Source organism: Tachypleus tridentatus, chromosome 6 (assembly GCF_004210375.1).
Source record: "Tachypleus tridentatus isolate NWPU-2018 chromosome 6, ASM421037v1, whole genome shotgun sequence".
Taxonomy (NCBI): Eukaryota; Metazoa; Arthropoda; class Merostomata; order Xiphosura; family Limulidae; genus Tachypleus; species Tachypleus tridentatus.
The window spans coordinates 93,640,673-93,652,634 of NC_134830.1; the positions used below are offsets into that span (position 1 = coordinate 93,640,673).

Consider the following 11,962-nt stretch of genomic DNA (forward strand, 5'->3'; position numbering starts at 1 on the left):
ATACATATAAAACCATTCCTCCCTTCTTTTTAATGCTCTATCCCTATTAGATAGTCTATAACCTTGTATTCAAAATAAACTTCTGCCATCAAAATCATCCCTGTTTAACCATGTTTCAGTTATTCCCATTATATCAAAATAATTCATTTCTACCAGCACTCTAAGTTTATCTAATTTATTGCTTGATTTAGTGTTTTATGGCACAAAGCAGCTAGGCTATCTGTGCCAAAACGTCCAGTAAAAATGTAAAAATAAATTAAATGTAGTAATATACATAAAAGGAAATGAAGATAAAACAAAACATAATTGAAAAACAGAAAAGGTATAAAACCAATGTTGACACCTAGTCTACAATGTTAAGAGAGAAAGCAGAGTAAAAGAAGTTGTAAAGTACTTACTCTAGCAAAATGGTAATGAGCATAACCCGCCAGGAAGACAAACAGGTAAGTTCAAGAACCACCGTCAGTCACCTGAAGTTGGCCTTTCCAGTCCTGGTTCTGAGTTATGTGTCATAGCAGCCATTATCAAAATGTAAAATAATAGAAGTTATAAAAGACACATAGCAAAATTGTAATAATGAGTAGCTAAATGTCCAGTAAACAGGTAAAAGTAAAGTAAATGGAGTAAAATTTGTAAAAGTAAATGAAGGTAAACACAAAACAGCAATTAAAACAGAAAATGGCATAAAACCAATTTTGATATCCAGTCTACAAAGTTGTAAAGAACTCCCTGTAGCAGAATGGTAATGATCATAACCTGCCAGGAAAACTAACAGGTAAGTATAAGAACCACCACCAGTCACCCAAAGTTGGTCTTTCCAGTCCTGGTTCCGGGTTATGTGTCATTTTGGCCAGTACTAAAAGGTAAAGTAGTAAAAGTGTTAAATGGCATGCAGCAAAAGTGCAATAACAACTTGCCAGGACGACTAACGAGTAGTTCAAACAGCAGCATTAGTCACCTGAAGTTGGCCTTTCCAGTCCTGGTGTCGAGTGATTTAATGTTCTGGCCATTTTCCAATGTCAAATTGAGCTATAGAGAATGAAACTGTAAAAAAGGAACCACAATTAAAAAGGTGTAATGAATAAATATGCAACACTTGAATGAGATTAAAAAGATTAATGGCCATTAAAAAACTAAAAACTTTATCAAGGTGGACACTGTCACCATCACCAATAACACTGTCCAATGTTTCAGATAAACCCTGGGAAAAAACATGTTTAAAATATTGCCGTCGTTGAGAATTGTAACGATGGCAAGAAAGTAAAATGTGGCTGATGGTGATTTGAGTGTCACACAAACTACACATTGGTGCATCAGTTCCAGATAAAAGAAAACGATGAGTTAAAAAACTGTGACCAATGCATAGTCTAGTTAGAACAACTTCCTCCTTCCGAACTTTACAGAAGCTAGATGGCCAAAGCCCAATATAGGGTTTTATTTGAAAAAGCTTGTTGTCGCATTGTTCACTCCAAGCGGACTGCCAGCTGGCACGGAGCCGAGCCTTGAATACAAGACCATAGTCCATGTACGGAATAGGCACAGTGGTGATAGTGCTGGAGCAGATAGATTTAGCTGCTGTGTCAGCAAGCTCGTTCCCGTGAATACCAACATGGCCTGGTATTCAGAAAAACTGGATAAAAGTAGCAGTTAATGAGAAATGGGCCAGTCGGTTTTGAATATCAGCAAGAACAGGGTGTGAGCCAACGTGTAGCAATTCCATGGCCTGTATAGAACTAAGCGAGTCAGTATAAATAGTGCAGTTGGAGTACTGCTCAGCTGCAATATGATCCAGGGCAAGAAATATGGCATACAGTTCAGCAGTGAACACAGAAGATGTAGAGGGGATTCTGTGCGCAACCACCGAACAACAGCAAACCATAGGAGAGCCCACTGAATTACCTGATTTGGAACCATCTGTATAAATGGGAACGGAATGATTGTTTGAAAGATGTTCATTAAATAAAAGACGGTACTTCCAATCTGGAGTATCTGCCTTTTTCAGATGACTGAAAGAAAGGTCACATTTGGGGGCTGTAATAAGCCATGGTGGGATGAGCTGACCTGTGGAATCTGCAATGTTATCCAAGAACAGACCCAATTCATCAAATTGCGCCCGGATGCAAAGGCCAAACGGAGCAATGGCAGATCATCTGTTCTGAAAAAGTACGGCCCACTGAGGAAGGAAAACACATCCCCAGGTGGTATGTTTTGTTAAGGAACAAAGTTTCGAAGAATATTGTAAAAATAGTTGCAAACGGCAAAGGTGCAGAGAAGGTTCATGAGATTCAACATATAAGCTTTGAACTGGAAAGGTCAGAAAGCCCCAGTGCAGAATCGAAGACCTTGGTGATGAATGGAGTCCAGCATGTTTAAGGCCGAGGGTCTAGCAGAGCCATAGACCATTGATCCATAGTCGAGTTTTGATCGAATAAGAGCACGATATACCTTTAACATTGAACATCGATCTGCTCCCCAACTGGTAGAAGAGAGGACACGGAGGATGACCAGTGCTCTTGTGCATTTGACCCAAAGCTGCTTTAAGTGTGGTATAAAGGTCAGCTTATGGTCAAAGATAAGCCCCAAGAACTTGGTCTCAGGGACCACTGGTAGCAAAACTTCACCGATATGAAGTTCAGGATCAAAGTGAATACCCCATTGGCAGCAAAAGTGCATGCATACGGTTTTAGAGAGAGAGAAATTAAAGCCGTTTGCCATAGTCCACTTCAGTACACGATTGAGGGCAGTTTGTAGTTGCCGCTCAATTCATCTCATGTTTTACGACTGACATGAGATGTAAAAAGTCGTCGACATACAGCCCATTCGCAATAGTGAGAGAGAGTTGTTCAGTGATGGCATTTATCTTTGTACTGAAGAGTGTGACACTCAAAACACAGCCTTGAGGGACTCCAAGTTCCTGTACAAAAGAATGGGAAAGTGTCGAATACACGAGAACTTGGAATCTCCTGTCCATTAAAATTTTTTTAATAAACATGGGTAAATGGCAACGTAACCCATATGTATGGAGGTCTCGCAAAACGCCATACGTCCATGTTGTGTCATAAGCCTTCTCAATATCAAAGAATATTGATACAAGATGTTGTCGTTTGAGAAAGGCTTCTCCGATTGATGTTTCATGATGAATTAGGTGGTATGTGGTGGAGTGCTGTCGTTGGAACCCACACTGGGTGGGCGAGAGGAGGTTGTTTGATTAGAGGAACCAAACAAGACGAGCATTAACCATCCTTTCTAAGGTCTTACAGAGACAGCTCGTCAAAATAATTGGACAGTAATTTGAAGGATTCTTGGGATCTTTCCCTGGCTTAGAGAAAGGTAAAATAATAGCCTGGTGCCAGGCATCAGGAAAAAACATTCTCCTGCCAGATCCGGTTAAAGACAATTAGAAGGACATTAGAAGAAAAGCAGGAGATAGATGGTGCAGCATGTCATAGTGTACATCATCAGGTCCAACAGTTGTGCTGCCAGACCGATGAAGGGCCATTTTCAGTTCCACCAGTGTAAAGGGACAATTATAGTTAAAGAGACAATCAGTTCAAAAGGAAAGAGGTGAACGCTCTGCCCGAGTCTTGATGACCAAGAAGGTGGAAAAACAAGCAGAAGTGCTAGATACCCGACAAAAGCTTTCACCTAGAGTATCAGAGTTGCTCCAGACATCAACCACCTCCTGACCTTCAGAGAGTAAAATCGAGAAGAGGACAGAATTGTAGTGCCCACTGATCTTTCAAATCCTGTCCCATATGATCTTGAAACTGGTGGTAGAAGATAAGCCAGTTGTGAACTTAATCCAAGATTCCTTCTGGCTTTGACGTCTTACCCACCTAGCATGTGCACGGGCCCGTTGGAAAGCGACGCGGTTTGAAAGTGTGGGATATCTACGAAAAGTATCCCAGGCACATTTTTGAGCCTTCCATGCTAAGTGGCAAGCAGAATTCCACTAGGGACGAGGATATTGTGGAAAACGCGTCGAGGTTTTAGGAATACACTGAGCAGCTGCTTGTATAGTACAGCCAGTTACCGCTGTCACACAGTCATCTAATGATGGCTGATTTACAATGGCAGGATCAAGTTCTGTAAGAGCAGTGAAAGTATACCAGTCTGCCTGATCCAGCTTCCACCGGGGCACATGGGTAGGGTGGCATCGACCACGACCAGTCTCTCTTAAAAGGATAGGAAAATGATCACTGCCTAGTGTATTACTGTCAATCCTCCATAAAAAATGAGAGAATAATGAAGGAGAGCAAACCAAGAGATCAATAGCGGTAAAGGACTGATTAGGTGCATGAAAATAAGTGGAAAAACCAGTATTGAAAAGAGAAAGATTGTGATCAGAGAGCACATGCTGTACAGAGCAACCCCTCCCATCAATAGCAGCACTTCCCCAGAGGGGATGATGTCCATTAAAATCCCCTAGGATGAGAAATGGAGATGGCAATTGTTCAACGAGAGCATCAAGGTCTGATTGATCATATATCTCTCCAGGGGACAGGTAGAGAGAACAAACAGTGATGGTATGATCCAAGGAAACACGGATGGCTACGGCTTCCAAGGGTGTGTTGAGTGACAAAGACAGGGTAGGCACATGCTGATCAACCAATAGTGCCACCCCTCTATGTACTCGTCCATCACACAGCCTGTCATTTCTGTAGAAAGAAAACTGCCGAATGGTGACTGTATCAGCAGTTTTGAGAAATGTTTCTTGTAAAGAAAGACAAACACGATGGTAGGAAGCAATCAGCGTTTTGATATCATCCAGATTAGAACGTAAACCTCGACAGTTCCATTGTATCAAGGTGGCCATTTTTAATGATGAGTAGGTGAAGTGGCTGGAGAACCCTTCTGTTTACGACTACGTCTTTTTTCCTTACTGTCCATAGTTGGAGGAGGTCTATCAACCTCCATGGATCCTGCCCTGGGTCGAGTGGGCAAGTCTTTGTTATTAGAAGGGGATTCCAGTGACTGAGGATACGAACGAATGATTGTTTTGCCTCTTGGGGTGGGAGAAAAAGATGTACCAGAAGAAATGCCTGTATTTGAAACTGAAGGATGTGGATCTTGAGGTTTGTTTGAATGTATAGGAGGAACAGAGATGGGTGTGGAAGTCGATTCATCAACCTTTTTAACCATGGAAGTCAAAAGGCTTTTCATTTGTTTTGAAAACGATTCTCTTGGAGGCACAGAGAGATCTGTCTGCACTCCCACTGTAGTTGTGGAATGAAGTGCAGCAGCATATGTCCGAGATGGAGTTGTGGACAGCAGTTTCCGAGCCTCAGGATAACTAATGTTATGTGTCGTTTTCAAACGCTGCACCTCTTTTTCCTCCAACCATTTTGGGCAAGAATGAAAGTAAGAGGGGTGAGAACCATTGCAGTTTACGCAATGTGGGTTCATGTCACATCATGGTCCTTGCCTCCACAACGAGCACATGTCAGGGAACCACGACAAGATGTCTTTGAGTGGCCGAATCTCTGACATTGGAAACATCGAAGAGGGTTTGGTATGTATGGCCGAACCCTGCAAATGAGGGTATTTGTTGGCAGTGTAACTCCATCTTTGTGAGTGGAGATGCGCCTCACTGCAGAAACTCCTTGAGTGGAGAGACCAGCGAGAATCTCTGACTCAGGGACACCCTCTCAACAATAACTCCTCGTGAAGAATTCAAAGTAGCATGAGGTGTAACCTCAATAGGTATATCCCCCGATTGCCTTTGAATTCAAGAGGAGTTCACTGTGTTGGGAAGTGGATGTTTCAACTAATATGTCTCCAGATCGAAGCTTCTTTACTGACCTTGGAGAGCCAGCAAGTCCCTCTAGTCCCTTCTGAATAAAAAAGGGGGACAATTGCCCTAAAGGTTTTTCCATAAGAGAATGTAATATAAGAAAGTGAAATACGTGTGTTACAGATGTTGAAGATTGCTGTTCAGAGTCTTCAAGACGTGGTCGCTTAATCATTGACTGTTTTTTCACTATTTTATTTAAATTTTTTGAAGGAGAATCCATAGGAAAAAAGAAAAATTTCGGTACCCACTGACCCCACCCACCATGGAGCCCTATGAGGAAATGCACTACAAAGTCATGAAAGGACAATGCAGCAATGCCAGGGTTTCGTGAGCACTATACCCAAACACCAGCATCAGGCACAATGTCCACAACACCCGTTGAGAACTTCCAACACTGGTACTTGGTTGACTCTAGCTCAAGTGGACCAGCCGATTGACCCAAGGGGGGCCCACCCAAAGGCTGCCCGTCTACAGGAATTCAAGGCCAAAGTGGTGTGTTAGGGTTGGAACCCTCAACCACCAGGATCCTCTCCTCCCCTTCACGGGTCACCACGCACAGCAAACGTGGGTGGATGTTTAGATCCCAGAGAAGGTAACCACACAGAACAGAACCTTCCCTGGGAGGTCCCCTCACCACATACAGGAATCCACACCGAGGGGTATCTAATTTATTTCTTATACTTCTAGCATTACAACAGCAACAATTAAACATTTCTTTATAACTACATCTATACTAACTTCCTGTGCTAAACTTTCCTCTTCCTCTTATTTTTTTGCATTTAGTTTATCCTAGCACTCACCACTGTTTAGTCCTAGTTTAAATCTTCCCTTACAACTGAGTTAATATCCCTTATAAAAAGTCAGCCCCTACTTTATTTTAAATGTAAATGGCCCTTTCCAAACAGATCCTTTCTTCCAACCGATCCCATAACCCCAAACAGTCAATTTATTCATCCTTACATATTAACCTAAGTCTAGCATTCATTCCCACAATTAATCCTCAGCAGTATCCATGACACAATTAAGTTATGGCTCTTTTCTTTAAATGCCTTTATCAACCCCTTGTACTTATCAATTAGCTCCTCTGACCTATCTTTTCCTGTAAGCAATCCCATAGTAACAGTTAAATTTAGTTATAAATGCTGAATCTTTGTTTGTACCTTAAAGAATAACTTGAGTAGGTTGTGAAAGTACAAATTCTTCCCTATAATTAATAGTTATATTTATAAAAAATTCTAACACAAATAAGAAATTATGACCAATTTAATTTTGGTAATGGAATTACACAGAAAATGTTAAAAATGGTTTCTAACAAATGTCATGACATTCTGTCTGAATCTTGTACCCAAATAAAACTGATGGCTAGCACTACAAGACAGACATGGATGGTGGCTAATTCACGAAAGGAGGTAGATGGGTTCCAATCCAATATACACACTGTTTAAATATAGCAAGTATACATAGGTAACATAATTATATGACAAAGTAATGGAATTACCTGTCTGAATATATATAGGAGTAGTACATTAAATACAAAATCAGAACACTTGTTCTTACATCTATGTACTCAAAAAATTGTATTTTTCTATTCTGATGATGTGTCAGCCTAATGCTAGTGTGTGGCACAGAAAGGACAACAGATTTATGTACATGTACTTAGGCCAATTCAAATTCAGCTGAAAAGCTAATTCTCAAATATTAAGCCATCTGTGGTTCACTGAATATTTTAATTACATATCTTGACAATACCTGTCAAGAGAATCTACATCATCAATGTAGGCCATGCAAACTTACCAAATTCTGCCTTTTTCAAGAACTTGATGGGAACTTCACTGTCTTGATTTTCTAGAACCGTATCAACAAAGTTCATGGCATTACTCTGGGCAGAGTTTCTAACAGTCATCTACTTTAAGTTAAGATCTTTACACAAGGCTTCTACTAAATATTTACTTGATGTGTAGGTGTGTCTTCTCACTTATGACTGTATGTTGTGCAGTTTAAACTTGTGAAGATACAATTTGTCTTTTGTTTTAAAGAGCATGGCATGGAAGTTTGTGAAAACAGAAAACTATTGCTGCTCTATATTATGTACACTGAAATTAAACTAAAACAATGCCTTAATCATCAGCATTGACCTATGATGCTAAAATTACAGTAAGTTTACACAGCAAGAGAAAATTACATGTAATTCTGTTACCCTTATTCCAATACAAAAATGTTATTCTGTTAAGAAAATTCTACCATGTCAAAGAAGAACTGCTAAAAGTGAGGGACTGAACAGGCAGGGTCTTAGTATTATCAACAAGTGCGAGTTATTTATTCAGTTACTCAAGAAAAAAAAAAAGTCCTAACCCTTAGTCATAAAGTACTCTACTTGTAACATTAATTTAACTGAACTCCATTTTAGTAACCTTTTCCTTTATTCTATCCAACCACTTTTCTATAAAATGATCCAACTAATCCACAACACTTACAGTGATCACTTTCCTTAACAAAATTGTAATGTGATCCTCTTTTAAGGTGCTTTCCAAAGATCTATCTATAAAGTTCATACCCTTGTCCCAGTTGAATAAGAGTAACCTTATCAAAGAATCTGAAAAAAAATTATTAATGCAGGATTTTCTCCTACTAAAACCATGCTCACTTCACAACAAAATTACTTTGAAAAGCATCTTTTACAAGTCTTTCAAAAACATTTCTTATCACTTATATAAAACTAATATTCCTATAATTACTAGGATAATTATCATTACCTCCCCCCAAAAAAAAAAAAGTGTAAGAATAGCCACCTTCTAATCTTCTGGCACCTGCCCACTATTCAAAAACTTACAAAATTTGACTATCAATACGATGCAATTACCACTTGTTCTATTATCTCATTGAGCACTCACGAATACAGTAGAACTAGAAAAATAAAAAAAGACTAGTAGAAACCAAGACCATTACAAATTGTACTGAAAAGGCACAGGCACAAGAAATTAGTTTCAAAATTGAAAAAAGTAATGTTACATATTTGAGGTATATGGAAAGCTAAAGACATGCAATCACTGGCTACAATTAAAGACCAATATGCAAGTATTCCAAATTTATATTTCATTTTTGATATAATAGCTGAGGTTTATTTTCTGAAAGAAGAAAAAAAATTCAGAAGCCATTTCATAATTTGGGATTGATGAACTATGAACTGTTGCAAATGATGAAACTGTTTAATGTGAGAATGCCTATTCATACAAAGAAAGTGTTAAGAGATGTAAAATAATGTCACTATCAATCTAAAGCTTTTTTTAAAAATCATTCAAACAAAATACAAGCCAAATTTCCTTTTTTTATAACTAATTTCAACAACATAAAGGCAACACAAGGTCATTCAGTACTTTAACATCCCAATATTACTATTATCTTGGTTTTATTCTGGCTTCGTGGATGTTACTGCAACTGCTTTACAAAGGAATTTTGGTAATTTGGACAAATAGTTTGGCTTTGAAGTATGATATATGTAAGGTAATGCATGTGGGTTATCATAATTTAAATTATAATACAAATGACTATAACAGTGAGATAAAAGAAAAACTTTGTATTCTGGTTAATCAGTCTCACAGGCCATTGCCTATTTCAAAAGCCATACTCATACCCTGACATTTTGCTTACCCTTAATGTGTTAAATAAATCTTTAATGTTAGTTTTATATTTATAGCCACATTTCACATGCTCTTTTCATTCCCCTACTTTCCTGTTTGACCAACTGTCTTTATCATCTGTAATCCTATATTTCCTGTCATAGTAGTAATTTTAAATTTCTAAAACTTATACCAGTTTTCTTTAATTTTATCCCATATATTTTTTGGGAGCCAACCTGTTTTTTTTACTTCCAGCCAAACCTTTTTACTTCTATAAGGTATATATCTATTTTAAATATTACAACTTTATATTTCAAAAATTTTCACATTTCATTATCTCCAATTTATTTAATAAGCCAATTCCCAAGATAATTTTGTTTGTGATAGCACAAATTTTAATTAAAATTTAACCAAAAAGTTAAAGTCCACTGAACTTCACTCTAGAACACGAGGGAAAAAATTAGCAGATAATGTTTTCACAAGCACCTTTCCGAAAAGTAAAGCACAGGTTTTTATCTTATTTCTCAGCTTTCCTCGAGAATAGGTGTACAAATACAGACTTGAAATGTTTATGTAAAAGAAAAGTGAATGCTAGTCTGCTGAGCCCACAACTGACGCGGCTCAGTACGTGACTTATTTACACATAATCTCTAATTATCATCACTTTATCATTATATGCAAATACAGTTCATCAATCATAAACAAGAATAGCTTTGCAATGATAAAATTACGTTACTTAGAATATTAATAACAAATATAATTAAATTCTTACGATTGAATGCATAAACTGTAATGTTACTTTAAACCTTCGCTTTTGTAACCATAGCGAATATTTATCTCAATACAAACGTAACGTTTATTTTATGCCACGTTGATTTGTATGACACATGCATAACTTCTTCTGCCATCTGTGTTTCAGAAAATAAGTGTAACTTCGTTTCACAACAAAGAAATAGAACGAAAAAATCACCAAGCTGGTATTTTTTATTTTGAAGAAGCTGAAATACCCGTGAACTGACAGAGAATGCTTAAATTTAATTAAAACAGTGCAAATTTAACAGCAATGACATAACATAACGTTCTGGGAAAAACTCGACTATTAATCCGAAGGTCGCAGGTTCGAATCCCCGTCGCATCAAACATGCTCTCCTTTCAGCCGTGGGAACGTTATAATGTTACAGTCAATCCCACTATTCGTTGGTAAAAAGAGTAGCCCAAGAGTTGGCGGTGGGTGGTGATGACTAGCTGCCTTCTCTTTAGTCTTACACTGCTAAATTAGGGACGGCTAGCGCAGATAACCCTCATGTAGCTTTGCGCTTAATTCAAAAAACAAACAAAGAAACAATTACTTTTCTTAGTTTCAATCAGAAAAGCGTCTATATCAAGAGTTTTTTTAACTATGAATCTACAATTCTTTGAAATATTTTTCTTTAAAATGGCCAATTCTTTTTAGTAGCATATGTTGTATACTAACTACATCATCTTTATCTTTACATGAATGTGCTTCTTCCCCACGAAAAAAAGTACATTCTGCTGATATTCCATGGTACATTACCTGGTTCATTAAGCAAAGTCAGAAGTATCTTCTGCTTAAACTCTTGAAACTACTAACTCCATTAGAGGTTCGCTTTCATATTTATGTGGCCCATAACTGTGAAATAACACCCCATCAAGTACTCAAAAATTTGTTAAACCAGTGCCAAATGTTATCAACATCAGTACTACATTTACTAACTTTTTCTGTTTTGCTTCCCCTTGATGTTTAAAAAGTATCATATAAATTATGTCTTAGTCATTCAGTTGCCGTCTTATGCAGAAATATTATTGTTGTTTCTCCTTATTTCAAAGATTGTTTAGATCCACGAATAAAATTTGGGAAGCAAACATTCTTATAATAGACATGCTTACACTGATACGTAAGATAATCGATTGGCATTTTCTTGTTACCAACTGAATCTCTGTAGCATAATAAAGTTTTCGTCATACAAAGCTGTTATTTCATTGCCCACCATACTTTCTATATTTTTAAAGTTTGTCAGTCTTTTCAATGATGCAAGGAGTATTTGAATAATATGCTTCCTGCCATACAACCAACGATAACAATTTTTGACAAACACTAAACTCCCACAAGCCCCACCTTTTTTGTACAGTATATATATACAGATACATATTCCTGATTCCTACACTCGAGAATCTTCTACATCTTTAGTAAACAGGCTGGAATTTCGCAATATAGATTTAACTGTGTAAGTTATATATCTTTCTAAACATAACTGCAACTTACACTAATTTCGATATTAAAATAAATATATATTTGTACATACGTCGGATTGCCCTCTTTTTAAAAATTAAAAATTGGCGTTAGAGAATTTGTGATTAAAATAATAAATAAATATATATACACACATAGTTAATGAACAATACATTAAGTATAATACATTGTCAAAGAAGTATACAATTTCAATAATCCTGAAAGTATATAACATAATCAATAGAAATAATCTTATGATTATAAAATTACATAGCACTTGAAAGTACATCAGCGCAAATG

At 37.4% G+C, this 11,962-nt stretch overlaps 1 protein-coding gene across 10 annotated transcripts in view; it reads right to left on the reverse strand.

Annotated features, from left to right (window-relative positions):
* Positions 1-10,328, reverse strand: part of Gmppb (GDP-mannose pyrophosphorylase B) — a 48,967-nt gene extending 38,639 nt beyond the window's left edge. For 2 of the 10 annotated variants that reach the window (XM_076506229.1, XM_076506225.1), the window contains exons 1-2: positions 10,184-10,308; positions 7,589-7,639 (exon numbers count right to left, since the gene is read on the reverse strand). Coding sequence is in view for 1 of the 10 variants with exons in the window: in XM_076506233.1 (XP_076362348.1) it covers positions 10,184-10,195 (12 nt within the window). In the remaining 9 variants the exon portion in view is untranslated. Of the gene's footprint in view, positions 1-7,588; positions 7,640-9,897; positions 10,016-10,183 lie in introns of those variants that run through there. The other 8 variants (XM_076506232.1, XM_076506228.1, XM_076506231.1 and 5 more) reach the window with 7 other exon arrangements.
* Between the last annotated feature and the right edge of the window lie 1,634 nt (positions 10,329-11,962).